General features: G+C 28.5%; 1 protein-coding gene across 1 annotated transcript in view; it reads left to right on the top strand.

Annotated features, from left to right (window-relative positions):
- Positions 1-21,742, top strand: part of LOC105845686 (general transcription factor 3C polypeptide 1) — a 141,230-nt gene that overhangs the window by 4,407 nt on the left and 115,081 nt on the right. Inside the window, exons 2-4 of the mRNA XM_065817745.1 lie at positions 8,579-8,757; positions 17,490-17,629; positions 19,216-19,459. Of these exons, the coding sequence (XP_065673817.1) occupies positions 8,579-8,757; positions 17,490-17,629; positions 19,216-19,459 (563 nt within the window). The remainder of the gene's footprint in view (positions 1-8,578; positions 8,758-17,489; positions 17,630-19,215; positions 19,460-21,742) is intronic.

The following is a 21,742-nucleotide window of genomic DNA, read 5'->3' as shown; positions in this document are numbered from 1 at the left end:
ATTTACTTTAAAAGAATTTTTTTAAATTAAAGTGACTGTAAAGTGATATCAATTAATATAATACTTTTTACTATTTAAACTTTATAGATCATCACTATGTCTATAAAAGATCGATTGTCATGGTGGCTATGTCAAATTTATTGTAATAAATTCCTGCTTATGTCAAAGGTTTCATTACAACAAAGAATTGATCAATATAATTCAGTATTCACCAGTCAAAAAAAAAAAAAAAAAATTTGGCTGTCTCTTATGACACTCATTGTTGAAATTTTCCTAAGATTAAGGCAAAAATATGTTATCTTTCTAAACCATGTGATGCAAAAAAGATATGATAATGGACTCATTTTCTTTAAATGCATTAAAAAAACTTAGTTTAATATAAAAACGTTGACACAGATTCTCTAACTGTCACAAATGTGTTGAGCTTTATGCTTAAAATGTGTTAATCCCAACAAACACAAAATTTTACAAAAAAGAGAAGCTAATTTTCTCTTCTCAAATGAAGTGAATGGCAACTGGAAGCAAAGAAAATTTAATAAGTTGCGCGAGTATGTTATTGTGTGAAGCAAGTAGAAAATTTCAAAAACAACACTCTTTTATGTCAATAAAAAATGCGATACCCCTCATACCTGATTCAAACTTAATTCAGAAACCATCAAGTACTGACCAAAAAAAAAATGAAATTAGCATGGGTTATTCAAGTGCAGTGTTGAAAAATGCTTTAAAGAAACAGCAGTTGTTTTTTATTTAACATTTAATTTAACATTTTCGTTAACATTATAATTTTAGTTAACATTTTTTAAGGTTTTGCAAATTCAAAAATTCATAATGAAAAAAATCCAAATAAACTTAAAAATTATACTGGGAAATTACACAAATAAATGGAATGAAAACAATTGTTGGAGAGAAGTTGTTTCTTATATCAGGTACAAAAATCAATTTTACTGAACTAGCATAAAAAAGTTATTAACAAATGAGGGTTATATTGTAAAACAGTTTCTATTTAAGTAAAGGTGTTGACTTTTGTCATTGCCCAATGAAATTAAATGGGCAGTGATAAGGTTAAAGAACAACTAAATCACATAAATGAAAATGACAATAGCATTCACACACTTAAGGGTTTGTGAAATAAACTATTATATTTTAACAGAAAAAGAAACATTCAAATTTGGCATGATGGATCTAGTATAAACAACCTATCTACTTTTAGTGTTTATGGTGAACTGTGTGTATTATAAAGCAATATATTACACTGAAAAGGAGTATTTTGAAATTCATAATTATGAAATTGATGTTCAAGCTCAGATTGAAAAACCTGAACTTTATATATTTGCTCCTTATTCATCAATTGATAGACAATTTCTTTACACAATTACCAGAAACAAAAATAACAGACTTATGAGAGCCTATTGATATAAATGGTGAAAAAATTAATGATATAATTAATTACATTTTTTCACAGTGATGCACCTGCCTGTCAGTTTGAGATTCCACAACAAAAAGGAGGTGATTATCCTTGTTGTGCATTTCCAATTAATATACATCGCTCTAATGATACAGCTCATTCATTTTATCAACCTCTGCTGAACATAGAAAATAGAGTAAAGAAGCTCACCCTTACTCAAATAGGTAGAAATCAAATAAATCATTGACACCAAAGATTACAAACATGGCATTGACTATCGCAAAAGTTCAAGTAAATTAGTTTTGACATGGAAGGATTGAAAGAATTGAGCCATCCTTCATACCTATTATTTGACATTGAAAGGACATTAGTTCATAAGCCAACAATGTTTTATTAACATTTAAGGCTTTATAGTTTTATGAGCGTTAAAGCTTTGAAAAAGTTTTTAACAATTGAAAATATTTTGTTTCTCTACAATCAAACTTTTTTGCATTGAGCTTATTTAAAAGAACTTATATAGGACAAACCAATAGCAATCCTCACGAAGAAAATACCAACATAACCTAATAATACATGCCCCACTCATGTTAAGAATAGTCTCTAAATATCAGCAAATGCGGAAGAAGAGGAAATAACTTTCAATTCAGTAAAAATAGTTCAAGTAAAAACCACCATAGTAAGCATGTGATATTAAATTTGCTTTGACTAAAATTTCATAAAAACTTTAACAAGGGCTATAAAACTCAAAACCATCAACACACAATAAGAAAGATAGTGAAAGAACATGAACATACAGAAACAGAAGTTCTATTTTGAATGATTGAAATGTATCCATGATATGGCAAGGACATTTAGATTCTACTACTTGTCAAAAGAATATTTATCAGACTACTTGTCAAAAGAATATTTCTTTGAATCAAAAAATGGAATAACATTCAAAGATAAACTACATAATATTTCATCAAAATTGCAGCTGCATAATTTTCGCTCATCCACAGTAATGTCTAAATAAATCAATCTCAAGTATATCTGAAATAAATGTTTATTGGACAAAACTGAAATTCCTGCAAATAAATTTTCTGAGAATGGAAATGAATTTTTAACAGGATTTTTATTTTAGTGTTCTGTTAATATTTAATTAATAATACAGTTAATATTTAAAAATATTAACTTTAAAAATATTTATTAATGATATATACATAAATATAGCATTTTAAGATGTTATAATGAAAAATAAGTAATATGTTTTCATTAACTATAATTATATGTTGCCATGCTTCATTTTTATTTTAATTATTTTTATAGAAAACTAACTAATAGGTAGCAGCCATGCCAAAACCTAATATAAATCTTTATTTGAAGTAAATGTTTTATAAGACCTTGGCATGCCTTGGCCTAATAAAAACGTTATATATTGTACCCATAAAGGTTATGCATGAAAGTGAAAGCTTATATTTTTTATGTTGGTTTTTGTTGAGTTTAGTGCATAACTTGACGAAAGAAAATGATATATTATATCAATAAAATCACATGATATATTTAATGAAAAATCATATCTCAAACATCAAAATATTGTTAATAAAGTCTTATATTATATAGACATAAATTTATAGTACCTCCTTAAGTTAACGTTTCTTTCAAGAAAATAATGGACTGTTGGTTCGTTTTATATTTATAACAATAATTTAAAAGTAACTCAAGTTACTTTCAACTTATTTTTATAAAAACAGTTATATCTTTGAACATTAAGTCCATACAAATAGCTATTATGGCTTCAGTAATGTATTAGGACAAAATACTTTTTGTTATTAGCACAGTACAAAATGGCATATGTTACATAATTTATATCAACTGCTTTTAAAAATAGCATATTTTTCATAAATAAACCAACACAAATGTATTAAATTGTAATAAGTTAACAAATAATGTCAAACAAACACTTCAAGATATCTATATAATTACATTGATATATTTCCTGCAAAACTGTTATAACAGAGATGCTTCTGTTTATAATATTTTGCTATTATCTACAATTAATTATTTGCATAAATTAAATACCAATAAATATAAAGCTACTAACAACCAATTGAATTTAAAATTATTGGCCTTTTTTTTTTTACAAGTTTGTTCTTTGCCTTAGTTGCATTGAGCAAATGGCTTTTTAGGACCGTTTTTTGGATTTGTAGAAGTCTTTTTTGCTTTTCCACCACATCCAACTTTTTTGACCCTATGCTGCTCTCCTTTATTTTTAGTATAAACATAGTACACTTTGGTTTTTTATTTAAAATGATTTACAATCAGCTTTTATTCTTATCTAAATGCAAATCCAAAAAATCTAGTTTTCTATTTTTATTATTTTATATTTCTTATATGCTTTTTTTTTCATTTTAATCATAAATTAAGTAATAATTTTGTAACAAAATAGAAAATGGTTGCAAGTATTAGAATAATGTATTAATTCTTCATATTTTTTATGTTTATACAAAATTTGTTCAGACTTTTAGTTGTCACATAATATGAAAAGTAAGTTTTAACATAAGTATAAATAAGTTTACTAAAGTCAAGTAAAATCAAAGTACAGGTAAAAAGAATATTCAAATAAGAATATGTTCTAAAATATATAAACTCATAGTTTTTAAAAATTATAAAAAGTACTAAAACCCATTTTAAAATACATTATAAATTATAAACGGCTAGCAATTTAAACTTCAATTAAACAACAAGCAATATCTATTTTTGGTTAAACAATTTTTTCATCTTTTTTTCAAAACAAATTCACTATAAAAAAGTTTAGAGTGAATTAGTTAAATTGCACCAAAAAAGCTGCAAGCAACAACAATTAAATTGGGAGTTACTAAAAAACAAAGAATAGAGTTGAAGAGCAAGGAAATGGTTGATAGAAGACTTAAAAATTATAGGTTGTATAAGTCAGGAAAACATAAAGATGAGGGAGAGAGTTCCAAAACATTAATGTGCAAGGAAAAAAGCTAATTGAATAAATGTTTTTAGAGTATGGAAAGACAAATACAGTAAAAGGATGTGACTTTAGTAAATGATTTTGTTACAATGTAGTTAGACCTACAATCGGATTACAATGCATGTAGATGTATATAGGAAATAGAGCAGGTCTAACTACATTGTATGTAGCAACTACAATGTATATTGTAAATATAACTATAGCACTATAACTACAATGTATATAGCAAATAGAGCAGTATAACTGCAACTATATATAGCAGTATAACTACAATGTTATACTGTATAAAAACATTGTTACATTGTGGTTAATCTTGAAAAAAAAGAGCATCATTAGAACAATCAACCCAAATACAACAACAGTATTCCATACACAGATAAATAAGAGGTTAGTAAAAGTAGAAAATGGAATCAGGAGTAAAATGGCAAGCACAATAAAGAGAAGCAACCTTAGCAGATGCTAACTTTGCAATCAATTGCGAGTATGGTTTCCGAGAGTGGTCAGTACTGAATGATAATCCAAGAAGACCTAAAGTGGAGAGTAAAAGAGTAATGAAAGTAGCTCAGTACTGTTAGAGTAATCTATCATACTGCAAAATTACCGTAACTCAGAGTTGCCATTCATCAATATAGAAATGTCATCTCAGAAGTTAGGTTTTAGAGACTTTTGGAAAATCTTGAACAATGTCATTAATAAAGGCAAGTCTAACATTCCATTTATAATTCTGTTCTTATTACTTCTTCCAAAGCAGAATTATTTGGAAAGAACTTTTCCTCTAATTCATCCTTTGAACCAAAAGGCCACTCTACCTGCCTTTGCAGTAAAAGGTTAAGAATAACCTAGTTAGATATCCTAATCACTCCTGCTTCTGTTTCTCAAGTTATGGAAAAAACACGAGCAAGAGAAAAAAAATCAGATATCACAGACTTACAAAAGTGTTTTCCGGACCTCTTTTTGTTCTTCCCTATTTAACAAGTGCTTAACTGAATCTTGTTTTCCTGCCTAATGATTATTGGCATCTTTGGTTCTGATTTTTAAAAACTCTAGAGGTTGCTATGACCCCTCAAACAACTAACTAATATTATTAACTAATATTATTAGCAACATTTTAAAATCTTCATCACACAACTACTCTAAAACCAAAGATTCCTTTGGTTTTAGAGTAGTTGTGTGATGATAGAGTCTGAAGTTGCGTTATGATAGGGTCTGAAGAAGTACAAGATAAAAATCCTAGTGTGATCATTGCATGATTGGAACCACATAAAATAGAGAAGAAGAAACGGAACACAAACTGGGGTCAGATACAAGACACAAATCAAGAAGTGAAGGTAAGTGGTTCAAGTTGTCATGAAAATGAGTCTCAAAAATAAATGAGTAAGAGCTTGAGCAGTTCAGAAGTTATGAGTTTTAGTGCCTGCAGGGTCAGTTATGTTAGAGCTAAGCCATTCAGTTTGATGAGCATTAAAGTCACTAATAGCAACAATGTTGGCAGAAGGATAGAGCTTAGTTAATTTCATCAGAAATTAATTAAGCTCTAAAAAGACTGCACTCTTTCATCTAAAAGAATGCAGTCTTCAGAAGGAGGAGATCGGTAAAGAACAAAGAGAATGGTGAATAAGTGCTAAGCGGTAGTGCATAAAGGAATAGTCAGAAGATTCAAACCTGATTTTTTGAAAAGTAGGTGAATTAATGCATAAGTATACGCCAAGTATGTGACTATTAGAGTTTTTGCAAATCAAGGGATAATAGCCATCATCACTAAGATTTGAAGAAGAAACATCTGAATTTGAATTAGTTTCAAAGAGCAAGTAAGTTTGATAAATTTTGCAAGAGGTAAGATCCAACTGATGAAAAGTTGCTTTAAAGATCACAAGTATTTACAAATGATATATGGAAACAGTCAGCTTGTGGTGATGGTTTTTTATGTGTTTTTTTGTGGGTACTTTAGACATGTGTAATGTTAAAGAAATCTTGAATCAATCATTGATAGAGCATAACACTCCCAGTAATAGGTTATTCAGTTGCACCAGTCCTCCTAATTATCCTAAAGTTGTAACTAAGGGCTCCATATGTGGCCTTAACAATGTACACTAAAGGCATTATTAGGGACACCATCAATGCACAGCATGGTACTGGTAATACTCCAATATTTTACAGCTGTTGATAGAATCAGCCTCTCTGAGAGTTACCACAGAGTTCAAAAAACCTTACAACCAGTTGGCTCCAGAACAATTAAAGTGATTTTTAGAGCTGTATCCTCATTAGGAGATAGCAGGAGGAGTTGTGTAATCACTATCAAGGAAAAAGCTATGAGTATAGAAGATCCAATCACAAGTATCCAGTATTCATTATCCTAGGCAGCAACAATGTAACACAGGTTTATTTATGTCAGCCTAATAATTGAAGAAGGGGTGCAAGGCAGGTCAACAGAATTATTTTACTTACCCCTAAAGTTTTTTCCTAGGATGCTTTCTTGAAGACAGTAGCTGAATGCAGTTAGCATATGCCCAAAATAAGTATTTGTATGGAGAACAAATATCTAGCTTTTGCTCAACCAAGAACGTTAAGGCCAGGGTATTTCAAATCAGAGTTTAATTTCTCCTAGCCTTTGTCTTAAAAAGCAAATACTACAAGGCAGCAGGACATGGGGCAGGCAGTAGTGGAATACATGTTACCAATAGTTATGTTCAAAGAGTCTTTTTGCAAAATTTAGTATTTCTGAATTTATAGTTATAAATTAGTAACAAAAATAACCTTTGTATATCAGTGAACAAAAATTAAACATTAAGGTAATCTTTTCAAACATGGTTTGGAAAAATCAGGTTTTGCATGCATAAGTGAAAGAAGTTAAATGTTGATAAATTGAATTGATCAATGTTGGGAAAATTGTTTGTTTAGAATAAAAATTATTGAGATCACTTTATAAAATTTTTTTAATTAAAAAGAAAAACGAGTTGTCATGGCTGTAATTACATCAAAGAAGTCATTTAACAAATAAGTTCAGCATAAAATACTTTTCTTCAACAGATCAGCCAATTTATAGATGAGTTTGCCAACTAAGTTGATTAATGCAGAGTTAGCTAACAGTTTTAAAGCAGAACTTGATTGCTGCATTAAAATAAATCATGAAAGTCAGTTGTCACAGTATGCTAATACCACACTTACTAAAATCTTTCACTCAATTAGCTGATTAGTTGTAGAAACTGGTTAATAAGTTTTAATAGGTTCTATTATATCATTATTTTTGGGTAGACATTTAAATGGTTGATACACAAAATTGACAATATTATTTCATCTCTAATTAGCATGGTAAAATAAATTTATAATAAAATAAAATTAAAAAAAAAGAGAATTTCTCAACTGTTTTCAACAGATAACTCATTTCAGCTGTTAAATTAAAGTTGTAAAATATTCATTCAGTTTTAATTAAATTAACAACTGTAGACCTTAACTTCATCTATATTTAAAGAGCTTATTTTAAGCTTCCAATTGTAGACATAAAAAGTATAAAAATGGCAAAAGAAGAAAATTTTGAAGTATCATTAAAAGAAGATCCTCCAAGGACATTTCTTTGAAAGATGTTCAATAAATACCTTTATAAATCTATCCACTGTTGTATGAAATACTGTTGTTATTTTCCACTTGAATGTTTAAGCGATGCTCTTTCTCTTTTAGTAATAAAAAAATACATTTTATATATGAGCCTGCTTTAGCATCTCTTTTTTATTATTGTAAGGCTGCTAGGTCTTTCGCTTTTCAAAAATTAAAGCCATGGTTGCTGATCAAATAGCTCTCTTATTCCATGCTAATAAAATTTTATTTCATATATTTCTTTACTCTAGTAATATATATATATATATATATATATATATATATATATATATATATATATATATATATATATATATATATACACACACACACCTTTACTAAATTCATCTTCCTTATACCACTACAGTCGAGAATATTTTTAGTTTTATTATTAATTTCTTTTTTCTAATGGTGTTTAATATCCTCTCTCAGCTCTTTAATTCAAAAGCACGAGTCTTGTTGAACAAAGTCACTGCGTGGTGGGATCAAACTAAAAATTTTATAAGAGAGAATAAAAAACAAGCTTGACTCTGCTAATAAGACTTTGCGATTGTTATTATTTTTCATTATTGTTATTGATTCTTTAAATTAAATTAATTTTAAAGGATCATGCCTATCGAACTTATGGAAACTCTTAAAAGAACGCCAGCCTCCAATCAATAATCCTTTAGATCAGTGGACGAAACCATACATTTGGAAGAAACTTGTTGAATGTGAACATGTTCAGTTTTATTATTTAGACTATAATGGAAAAAAACAAGACCCACCTCTTGCAAAAAAAAAGGTATACAAAAATTTTTTTTATTTAATTATCTATTTTTATTTATTAACACTATTACATATATATATATATATATATATATATATATATATATATATATATATATATATATATATATATATATATATATATATATATATATATATATATATATATATATACATATATACATATATATATATATATACATATATATATATATATAAATATATATATATATTATATATATATATACATATATATATTTTTTTCGTAAGTTTTTTTGTTTACATTTGATGTAATATATATAAATTACATTTTTTTTTCAAATACAAACAAGGCTTCTAAAAAAAGATCAAATGATCTTATCGTCAGAAGCCTTTTACAAAACAGAGTACGTAAAGTATTATAAAAACCCCTTTTTACAATAAGAGAACGTAAAAAATTAACATAAAAATAATAAATAGAAAGATAAATAGAAACAAATTGTCAACAAGTATAAAACAAAGATTGAGCATACATTTCAAAATTATTATATATCATAAGATAAATTAAAAATATTCTAAGATATTTTCAATAGAGAGAATGAGATCTTTTAAGTTAATTTTAAAAACAGAATAAGTTAGGGGTAAGCCAAAGTTAGGCAAAATAATTTTGTTCCAGAGATGAGCTGCACGATAAGTGATACAGAATTGATTGAACTTTGTTCGACAGAGTGGTTCATTTAAATAGTTATTATTCCTTATGTTAAACTTGCTTAAAGGTTTAAAATCCTGGATTAAAATCCAAGGGAGATATTTAGCTTTGCATTTTTTAATTTTTTTTTGATGCTTTACAAATATTTATTAGCAAAAATATATTGTTTTTTTACCATACTCTAACGATTGTGACACAACCAATTTCCTTTGGACAGTCATTTAGAATATTCTCTTTAAATAATCATTAGTAATTGCTACACAAGTAATTCCCTCCGAACCAATATTTGTCACACTCAATTCAGACTATCATAATTGATTGCAAAACTATATCATCCATTTGTCATGTTCTACATTTGTTTCTCCAAGTTGTTAATTCTTGTTTTGGATGTTCACTCTCTCCAGATTTTGAGAAAAAGATTCAAGAGTTTAAGAGCAATTATCTAAAGTCGACTGTTTCTGTCACACCAAAAGTTCATGCTGTTTTTTACCATGTTGTACAATTTCTAAAGCACCATAAAACTGGTCTTGGAATTTACAGTGAGCAAGCAACAGAGGCACTCCATTCAAACTTCAAGCCTCATTGGCAAAGATTTAAAAGGATTATGTCTCATCCAGATTATTCCAAACAGCTGTTGAATTGTGTTGTTGATTACAGTAACAAAAAATTCTAAGAAGCACAAAAGGGTACAACGATATTTGTGATAGTTAAATTTAAAAATGTTGTGAATAATAATTTTACATATTTATTGTGTATTTTTTTATTGTTATCTATTTATTTTTTTATAGCAATATAATAAAATATATATTAAAATTATTTGAGTGAATTTAGGCTTTACAATTCCAAAACAAAGTATTTGAGTATCACAGCTCTATCAATTTTTATCATTCCCTTCTCACTATGGATCTGCCCTTGTATTGGCTTATTCATGGGAAGGAATAATGAAAATTGATAGAGCTGTGATAAATTTTTTTTAACATTTGCTAACAATCAAGTTTTCATAAAATAGCATGTTTTAATTTTTTCTGGTTTTTCTTCTATTTTGTCATTCTTTAAGATTTTAATTTTTGTATTTTTTTTTTTTTCTTTTCTTTTCAGTTTATGGATTGTTTATTTTAATTAAAGTTTTCTTTGTTTATTTAGCGCATTTTTTAAAAGTGATAATTATCAAAACTTGCAAAGAGCTGTGACCAAGTTGTCTAAACAAAGTATTATATGCATGGCCATATAAAGCGTGTGGCCGTATTGCTACATGATCAGTTTTCATGGAGTCTAGAAAGTACATATATTCAATCTTCTTCATGTGTTAAGTTTGCTGGGCCAGAGTGCAAATGTCTTAGACAGTGTCTCTTCCATTTGTTGAGCTTTGCAATGCACCCTGCTGTTGACCTGCGTTTGATCGTAATGATTCTTAGTAAATCATAAGCAGTCTAAAATCTTTTAAACAGTGCAACTATAAAAAATATTAGATTAAGCAGATATTCATAAACATAATTTATGTTCATAAATAAAACAAAAAGAACTTTTTGTCATATTGAGTTAAAAAAATTGAATTATTCAGAAAGAAAAATTTTAATTTGTGAAGAGAATTCTCTTAAACAAAAACATTTCTCTGTTTCTTAATTGAAAATGAATTTTTATCGTTGTTTTCACACATTTTAATCTATAGCAGAGATATTTATGTAATGAATTATTTACGTAATGAATTATTAGTTACAAATACAAAGAAAAAAATTATTTCTTAAGTAAAAAAGTTATAAGGATGTTTTACATTCCTTCAAAATTAAATAAAAATTTTTAGTCTTGAAATCATATTTGTCATAAACATATTTTACATAAAGATAGTTGTTTAACATCATGGATGTCAAATCAAGCACTCAGTCATAATTTTTCACATACAGTCTCAAATAAGTTTTTATCACAATGGTATTTAAGTATTTCCTTATATTTAGTAATTTTAATGATGCAAAGTTTATATTACATTTGTGTTATTTTGGAAAAAGTTACTTTTTATTTAAAAAAAACAAACAAATATTGTATTATTTTTTTTATCATTTTAATTTATATTTTTATGTTTTTTTTTTGTAATTTGATTATACTTATATTTTGATTTTAAAAAATATTTTAATATTTTACTAGTCACTCAATAAACAGTATCAAATCTTGGTTATTGTCTAGTATTGATACAATACCTTACAGTATTGATATAATGCAATACTGGTATCAAAGATATTGGTATATTGTTTCGGTATCTGTTGTATCATTTGGTATCGCTGCATGGTTATTCATGAGAACGTGTCCCTTTTTTTTTTTATAAAAAATTAGTAATTTGAAATAGTAAATTTATATGACAACTGAAAACTATATAATTGACTCATATAATAGAAATTGTATAGTATTGTATGACATCATACTTATTGTTTAATGTTTTATAAAGTATCACAATTTTAATTCAATTAATTGTGTGGGGTTGCTTCTGTAATTTAATTTCTTATATGATATTTTAATTAAATCTCCCATGATAATGTATTTTTTTTTGGTATCTTCTTTCATGTTATGTTCAACATTCAGCAAATAAAGTAAATTAACCCTTACGTTCCGAAGTACGCCTATTGGCGTTCTTGCTAGTTCCGAAGTACGTCTTTTGGGGTTTTTAAACATACCTTTACATTTTACTCTAAAACTCAAATAATAAAATTTGCATTGCATTTCTGACTTTCGATTTCAAACCAATGGTCCACAGCAGTCCAGAAAAACAATAACTTCACAAGGTTTTATTATAAACTTTGCTTATATTTTTACTTTGAAAACCAGTTACATTTTGACTTCCTGAGGTTGCCGAATGACACAATCCTAAGTTAAAAACATTATTGATGAGCTCAAAACCAGTAAGAATAATGATTTTTATCATAAATAACTGATTTCTTATGATTGTATTTATATTTTTGTTCTATTTTTCTAATCTTAGAAATGTAACTTAAGCTTATGATTTGAAATCTAAAATGTTATTTCCTTATCAACCTTGTTTTATAGACATTATTTATGTATAATTATATGTAAAAAGTACTATAGAACATGTAATAAAGCTATATTTAATTAAGGTAAAACACAAGTATTATATAGAAACTTATTTTCATGTTCTTAGTGTCAATATGTTTTCAAAGCAACAAGTACCTTGTTGGTTTTCTTAAATATTTACTCATAGTTTTGCTAAAACAATGACTACAATTTTTTTATAATATAAAAGAAATAAAAGTGCTATTAGTAATAGTGCTATGCCACTTCAATTTAATGATAATATGATTGAATTAAACGCAACAAACAACATTCACAAAAGTCAATGACATACTTTCGAAGAAACCAACAAGTAGTTCACATCAGAAAAAAGTTTCTAGTACCTCGAATGTCTTCCTCCAGCTTTGAGGACAGCTTCTATTCTTCGAGACATAGAGGCAGCAAGAGAGTCACAGTAATCAGGCGTTATTTTATGGGACCACGCCTCCAGTATAGCCTCCTTCAAAGTTGTCGCTGACGTCGAGTTTGCTTTTGCCACTTCTGCTTTCAATTTTACCCAGCAATTTTCAATTGGGTTTAAATCCGGTGACGAACCAGGCCACGGAGCATGAACATTGATGGAATTCTCTTGAAACCATGTCTTGAGGATCTTTGATAGTTTCACCTGGCGGCATGAGATGGATTTCCACTCGACCTCTGGCAGTAATTGCTCCCCAAATCATAATTGCAGGGCAATGTTTTACCGCTGGAGCAACATAACCGGCATCGTTGCGTGTGTTTGGTGGCCGTCGAACATTCACTTTATGCGTAGCAAATTTTTTTACCTGCAATTCGTCTGAGAACATGACACGTCGCCACATTGCCACGGTCCAATTTTTATGTGCTTTACAAAATTTGAGGCGGTAACGAATATTTTTCTGAGATAGTCGTGGTTTTAATGCAGCGCGATAGGATTGAAGACTGAAATCATCCACAAGATGTTGCCAAATGGTACGAGAAGTCACATTCACATCAGGAGGCAGTTCATTGAGAATTTGTGAAGATGATGGCAGTGGGTCCTTCATGGCTGCAGGGTGGATCATAGCGTCAGTTTTGGTCTGCCACTGGATCTTCCTGCAGCGCTGGTGCCTGTTGACTTGATGTGCTAAATGACATCGTGAACAGTTGTCTTGTGCATTTGTAAGCGTGTGGCAATCGCACGTTCAGACTTCTGGTCTTCCATCAAAAGTTGTATTTTGGCATGTTTTCCAGGTGATGTTGTCGCCATAGTCAAATGCAAATGGTAATTCACAGCATGTGATGGTATATATAACAATGGTACAATTGTTTTGATTGGCTGATAACTAGCCAATCACACATGCAAAGCGTGATGGTGAAATTCCGAGGAAAGCACCTTCACTACAATGTACATACTGTATACATAGATAAACAATGCGTGGTCGGATCGTTTTGGCCAACACTGTATATGTTTTATTTATTCTATTTAAATATGCCTATGGGATGTTAAAAAATTTAATTTCATTACCTACATGTACCCATTACATACATGTACCCGCATGTTTTTTTCTCAAAAAGTGTCTCTATTGAAAAAAGTGCTATGTAAAATATTTCTTTAAAAATAAAGGTTTTTTAGACCAAAACTGTATAAATTTTATGATAGGTATGGTGTCAATCTATATAAGTTATTTAAATATAACACATCGCTCAATAAGTCCGTAGGATAGCTAATAAAACAACAACATTTTGACATAATTTGATTTTATTCATCAACATAGTCTCCTTTTAAGGCGATACAGTCATTCCAGCGCTTCTCTAACTTTTCGATACCATGTTTGTAGAACGATTTATCTTTTCCTTCAAAATATGCTTCAGTTTTGGCGATGACCTCCTCATTCGATCCAAATCTCTTTCCCTGGAGCATCCTTTTGAGATCTGAGAACAGCCAATAATCGCTGGGGGCCAAATCAGGCGAGTATGGTGGATGGGGCAACAATTCGAAGTGTAATTCATTCATTTTTACCATTGTTTTCATTGACTTGTGACACGGTGCATTGTCTTGATGAAAGAGAATTTCTTTCTTCTTCATGTGCGGTCGCTTTTCGTCAATTACAGCCTTCAATCGTTCCAATAATGCCATGTAATATCCGCTGTTGATCGTTTTACCTTTCTCAAGATAATCAATGAACAATATACCATGGCTATCCCAAAATATGGAGGCCATAACCTTGCCAGCAGAAGTTTGAGCCTTTGGGCGCTTTGGTCGGCTTTCACCCGCTGGTGTCCACTCAGCCGACTGTCGATTTGACTCAGGAGTGAAATGGTGGATCCATGTTTCATCCATTGTGACGTAGCGACGCAAAAAATCCTTTTTATCTCGGTGAAATAGTGCCAGACATGCTTCATAATCATCGATTCGTTGTTGTTTTTGGTCCGGTGTTAGCAAACGCAGCACCCATTTCGAACAAAGCTTTCTCATACCCAAATGTTCGTGTAATATTGTAAACACACTGCCTTCTGATATCTTTATGGCCTCGGCAATCTCCTTCAATTTCAATTTGCGGTCGGATAAGACGATTTTATGGATTTTTTTGATGTTTTCCTCAGTAACTGCCGAATTTGGGCGACCGGAGCGTTCAGCATCATCGGTGTTTGCACGACCACGTTTAAAGTCAGCAAACCACTTTTCAACCATTTGCCTCGATGGAGAGGAGTCCGAATAACACTTATCAAGCCATTGTTTGGTCTGCACCGTGTTTTTTCCCATCAAAAAGCAATGCTTAATGAGCACACGAAATTCTGATTTTTCCATTTTTTTCAATTCACAAATGTTGATTCAATCGTTCACACACTAACTTGGTAAATAATGGTCCGATTGTCATGAAACTTTGACAGATATCGTTTGAAGGTTGGTACTTTCTAAAAACAATACGGATTCGGTATTTGTGTTGCCATCTATATGTCATCCTACGGACTTATTGAGCGATGTGTTACTCATTTGCCATTCAAAAAAACTTTGCTTCAAGGTTCAGACACTATGATAACGTAACAAAGTTTTATTTTTAATATACCTACAACTTTAACTAAAAAAAACTGCATGCTGAGTGATCAAACCTAAAAAATTAAGCGGAGTCTAAAGGTTAATCATCAATCCTTATACTTTTGCTGCTTCTGGCCTTGTCATAGCTGATTGTAGATACAATCTCTTTGGTGACAAGGCAGATAAATTTGTTTTTATTATGCAGGACTATTATGCACTTAAAAATTATGTCAAAAAATGGCTCATGGAATAAAAAAAGTGAAAGTTATATAGAACATAAAGGAGACTTATCATTGTCAACATTTTCAATAGAAACTCCTTAAATACCAACAAAATCAACAAATGGAAAATAGTTTTCTAGAAGTCTTCTAGATGGTTAAAACAATATTAACTAAACCTCCAAAAAACAATCTTGTATTTTGTTCATGATAAATTCAAAAATTCACATTTTCACTTTTTTTTCCTTATCAAATAAGATAATTCCACAGTTCTCAAGGCTTGAATAAAGTGATTGTGAATTATGATATCTGAATGCTTCTGGCCTTTAAATTTTAAATTTTTTAAAAACCATAAACTTTGTTTTTGTATTTAAAGTCAATAGTTGTTATTCAATAAAATATTGATCTTGAAATTATGATATAAAATCACATTATAAAACCATATTAATACTATTATTTTTATTATTATTATTTTCATTATTATTATTATAAATTATCATTTAAACATTAGTATTTTAATTTATTTTATCATTCATCAAATATAACTAGAAAAACAAAGCATGCAGTACGATGTAGTATTAAGAAAACAACCACAAATCACAATAGTCTAAAGTAATTCAGCGGTGATCTAATATTTTAAATAAAAGAAATTACAAAATAAGATATAAAATATTTATATATCTTATTTAAATCTTATTCAATATTATCTTATAAATCAAATATAAAAATCAATTAAATGCTGGTAACTCTCAAATGCTACTATTTATATAAAATTAAAGATAGAGGATTTTAAAAGTATATAAAAAATAATTTTTAAAAATAAAAACTCTTATAACTTATTTTAAAATATATCTTTTTTATTATTTTTACTATCAATTAGTTAATTTCTTATTTAAAACATTTAAATTTCTAAAATAATAATTCCTCAAAGTTTCCCCCTAAATAAAAATTGATTTTAATGTTTCATACAATACGCAAATACCTTTAGTATAATATTTTATTGGTAGATATTTAAATTAGCAAACAAACAACCCTTGGAATTAGGAAAAATGAGGTCGGCAATATTTTGCCGACCTTAATCTGTTAGAGGTCGACAAAAAAATCTCGGTACAAAGGTTTCACCATAAAACATAGAAAAGAGATCAGCAATTTTTTGCTGACCTAAACACATCTAGCAGCTAGGTCGGCATTGCTGAATGTTAATTCCGAAGGTTGCGCAAATATTTCAGATCTTTAGTAATTATTATTTTTTTTCTTAACTTTTTTTATTTATTTATAATTTTTTTTATTTATTTATAATGGTTAAATTACCTAGTGTTTAAACACTTTAACTGTTATTATTTTTATAGTAATAAATTTATTGTTTAGTTTTTTCATTAATTTTTGCAATAAGATAAATTAAATTTTTCATTAAACAGTGTCCACGTTTTTTAATTAACTGAGTTTTAAATGACCAGAAATATTTCCACATATTGCAAATTGGGACCACTTGATTTGAGCCTTGATTCTATACCATGTAAATTTTTATAATTGGTATAGTGTAGTATTGAACTGATAATATCGACATTAGTATATAAGCGATATCACTTGATACAAAACTGTTCATCTTAGTATTGAAATACAAGACCATGATTATCTAGTGTCTAGTATTTACATAAAATAATCAAATTTATGATACATTTCAAATACATTATTATCATATTTACCAAAACCAGAAAAATGTTTTTTAAAGTTTGTACTAAAAAAATATTACCCATACAGTACTAAGTTTATGTTATATAATTTTTTAGGCTCTACGTTTAAGTCTTACTTCTGAGTTTTGGATAGTTACTGATGATCATATAGGCTATTCTCAGACATTCAGCTATCGTGTAGATGTAAAGCCTGATATAGTAAAAGATTCTATGTCCTTAGAAGATGCTGAAAAAAGGTATTTTATAATTAGACATAATAGTGTGCCATTATAACTCAGACAATGTTTACTTTATTAGAAAAATCAAAAATTTAGTTTTGTTTGCATTTTTTTATTTCTTATTTAAAGTTAACCATATGCCATTGTATTTTAAAAATGATATCAGGCAAATGGCCTTCTTGGGCTTTTTTTACTCACTTTTATTCTTTTGAAAAAATTTTTGATCACAATTTTACATAAAGCTGATTGTATTTCATTACCAACCTAATTCTTAAGCTTGAGTTCCTTAATTGTTTTTAAAGCATCATCATAGGCATTTTGCTTAACAAAACCCCAAAGGAAATAGTCTAAAGAGGTAAGATCTTGGTGACTAATTAACATCACGATTATGTGAAATAATTTGACCCAGAAACTTAGGTCTCAATAAAGCCATTGTTTCCTAAGCTGTGTGGTACGTGGCACCATTCTGTTAAAAAAGTTGTTTTTGAGATCCATATCATGGAAAATAGGCCATAAAAAGTTTCCCAGCATATGTCAATAGCAATCACCATTCTTTAAAACTGTTTGTCTGGCATCATTTTTAACAAAGTATGGAGCATTTTTTTCCTGAGAAACCACACAAGACCTTACTCATTTTGGATAAAGAGGGCGTTCCTTTATTTCTTGTAGCTTGTCAGATGTCTAATTATGACAATTTTGCTTACTCATGTAGCCATTAAGATAAAAATGAGCTTCGTCACATTCAGTCAAATTCCAGTTGCTCAAGAACCTAATAACTGAATATCTGATGATTTTGATGGTTTGTTTCAAGAAGTCCTTGAGTTAAATGAACAAACTCAAGTCCTGTTTCAAATTCTGTCTTATTTGAAGTCTAGGTAAGCTAAGTTGCAATGTTTTACTTCTAACCAACTTTCATGGAGTTTCGTCCATATTTGCTGCTGAGCGAACTGAATGTGGACAAATTATATCTTTAAATTGAGCACTGAACCAGTTATTTCAAATTTTTGAACAGTTATCACTGTGTTTCTATTAGGAGCAAAGTATCTACCTTTTAATTTTTGCTATTCATAAATTACTTTTGTCACAGTCTTTTTCAAATACATTTTACAAGCTGTATGCTTTCTTCAGTTTTGAGTTGCAGCATAACAAGATTGCTTATAAAATTTTTTTTACATTTTTATCTCAAATAAGAACAAATTTGGATTATTAAAAAAAATACGGTATACAAAAAAACATTGCCTAGATTATAATGTTGCACCCTGTATTTTTTAATATAGTTTTATTAAGTTATACTGTTATTTAAAATTTTTTAAATATTCATTATTCTAAATTTTGTTGAATGTTTGACGTTGTTAAGTAAGCCAAAAGTCCTGCTTTTTCAACAGCAATGTTAGAAATACTTTGCTCAATCTTGCATCAATGTTGCAATAGTGATACAAAGTTAAGTCAAAATTTTGCTGTCATGTTTTTATCTAACTTTTTTATTATCATTCTCAACCTTGCTTAAAACAGCTTTGTTTTTTTTGTCTAAAAATTTTTTTAAACTTTTCTCATGAGTGTATTTTTAAATATAAGTTATATACTTTTTTAATATAAATATCAAGATGGGGAGATGATTTGATCATGGTTATTTGTCAACAACTACGACAAAGGATTCTCTTTGGAAAAAGTAATTCGCCTGTCAATGATGATATTACTCCTATTCGCTATATCATGCTTGAGGTAATAGGAAAGACTCGGTGGAAAGGATTTCATCAGTCAGACTTTCGTAGTATCTATGGGCTAGATCCAAGATCAAGTTTTCATCATATAAAAATTCTTAATCATCACCATATGATTACAAAACAGGTATCATCATTTTTACATGATTTTTTATGATTTATATTATTAATAACAAAATTTTGTTGTGTCTCAAAATGAACAGCCATTTTTCTCCCTTATGTTTATGTGTGTTGAACACTAAAAATGAATAGTTAAAATAATTATAATAATATATATATAATATAAATAATATAAATATAAATAATTAATAACCTATAGATATACATTCTAATCATTAAAGTTGTAAAATCTAATCATATATATCTTTCAGAAAAATTCTTAACAAATATTAAATGCAAAATTAAATAACTTTTTCAGGTATATTTGTCATAAACTGTAGCTTATAAAAATTAAATTGTATTCTTATTAATAGAAAAATTATTTATATCTAAATTAATCATTTTACACACACTAACATGTTTATAACTTATAGTATGTGTTTAAAAAAACTAAATATGATACAATGAATTTGAAAATGGAAAAACCATGTTATAAAACATGCTTGAGTTTGTTATACACTTAAATTGTATAACAGACAATTGAATTTATTGTATTCAAGTCATTGTATAATTAGGTATATATATTTTTAACTTTAAATGGTTGTAACTTGAAAATTTATTAATGTTAGTATATTTTTGTAGAGTGAATGTTTCCTAATAAATCAATTTAAAAAAAACATCTTTTCTGAAAATGTAACTTAAAATAAAAAAAACTTGACCCACTTTTACTCTAATCTAAAATATTCTATTTGAAAGCATGATTATGCGCTGCTGGTTTATATTCCAAACCTGAGGAGCACAATGTTTAATTTTAGATTTTATTTAAAATTACTTATCCTAAATGCAAACATCAACACATCCTTCATGGAAAGATTTTTTAAAACCTTTTTCTTCCAGTTCGATTTTTTATAATTAAAAGTGTAACAAAAAACAAAAATGATAATAATAACAAAGTAAAATAAAATGATAACAAAAAATAATAAAAAAGTTTATGAATCAAATTATTCAACAAATAAAATGAAGTAATTAAAAAAGCGAACTGTTCAATTCAAATTTTTTTGTTTCAACACATATTAAAAGGTAGAAAGTAAAAAGGTAAAAAGTAGAAAGGTCCTGAAAACTTATTGGTTTTCACAAATTACCTACTTTGCTACAATTTTTGTTTGACATCTCTGACATCCAATCTTTGACATATCGATTTTGGTTGACATATTTAATAGTTAGATCTTTGATCTTTTCCAAACTTACTTAATTTTTTTCATTAACACAACAGATTGCGTTTGTGTTGAAGAATTAAAAAAGTTTCTTCAACCTAGTTTTGAAATACAAGAAATGTAGTATTGCAAATATTTTTTGCATAAAAAACTTGTGTTTTCCCAAATAATTTTCTTCAAGAAATGGCATCTTCATATTTATCTAATTTTTGTAATTGATTATATGCTAATAATTATAAATATAAAGTTTATTATATTTGTATCAAGTTACATTAATTATAATTATAAAACTATAATTATGCTGATCTTGTGTTTTTTTTAAATCTAATTCACCTCAACAAGGCTGCAAGTTACTAAAAAACAAAGAATAGAGTTGTAGAGCAAAGAAACAGTTGACAGAAGACTTGAAAAGTTGAAGGTTGTAAGAATCAGGAAAACATGAAGATGGGAGAGAGTTCCAAAAGCTTGAAGTACAAGGAAAAAATAGATGAATAAAAGTTTTTAGAGCATGAAGAGACAGATAACAAATAAGACTTTGCTGAATAATGAGTCAAGAGAGAATGAGTTTTAGTTGATGGAACAAGAGATAATGGCTCCTTTGAGTAGCGAATATGATAGTATTTGTAGAAAAGAGAAAGAGATGCAACTTTACGACAATGGAAAAGAAGCTCAAGTTTAGCAGATAGACAGGTCCAACTACATTTACAATGTGTTTTTGGACCTAGAAGAGAAGAAGCATCATTAGAAGAACCAGCCCAATTATGCAACACTACTCCATGCAAAGAAATATGTAGAGTTAGAGAATAGAATCAGGAGTAAGAAAATAGTGAGCACCATAAACCTTGGTGAAATGATGAGCACCATAAACCTTGCCAGATTCTAGTTTATCAGTCAATTGTACATATGGTTTCCATGAGAGGTCAGTAGGAAATGATAATCCAAGAAGGCGTAAAGAAAAGGTTTTAGTGAGTGGGTTGTCATTTATTAATATAAAAATGTCAACAGTATTGTGATAGTTGTTTGCAGTAAATAACTGAGTTTTGTTAGAGCTAAAATTCACAAACTACTGCAAGCCCCAATCTGTTATAGATTCAAGA

This window comes from Hydra vulgaris, chromosome 14 (assembly GCF_038396675.1).
Source record: "Hydra vulgaris chromosome 14, alternate assembly HydraT2T_AEP".
Taxonomy (NCBI): Eukaryota; Metazoa; Cnidaria; class Hydrozoa; order Anthoathecata; family Hydridae; genus Hydra; species Hydra vulgaris.
The sequence above is the reverse complement of the archived record's forward strand: the minus strand, read 5'-3'. Positions and strand labels throughout refer to the sequence as shown.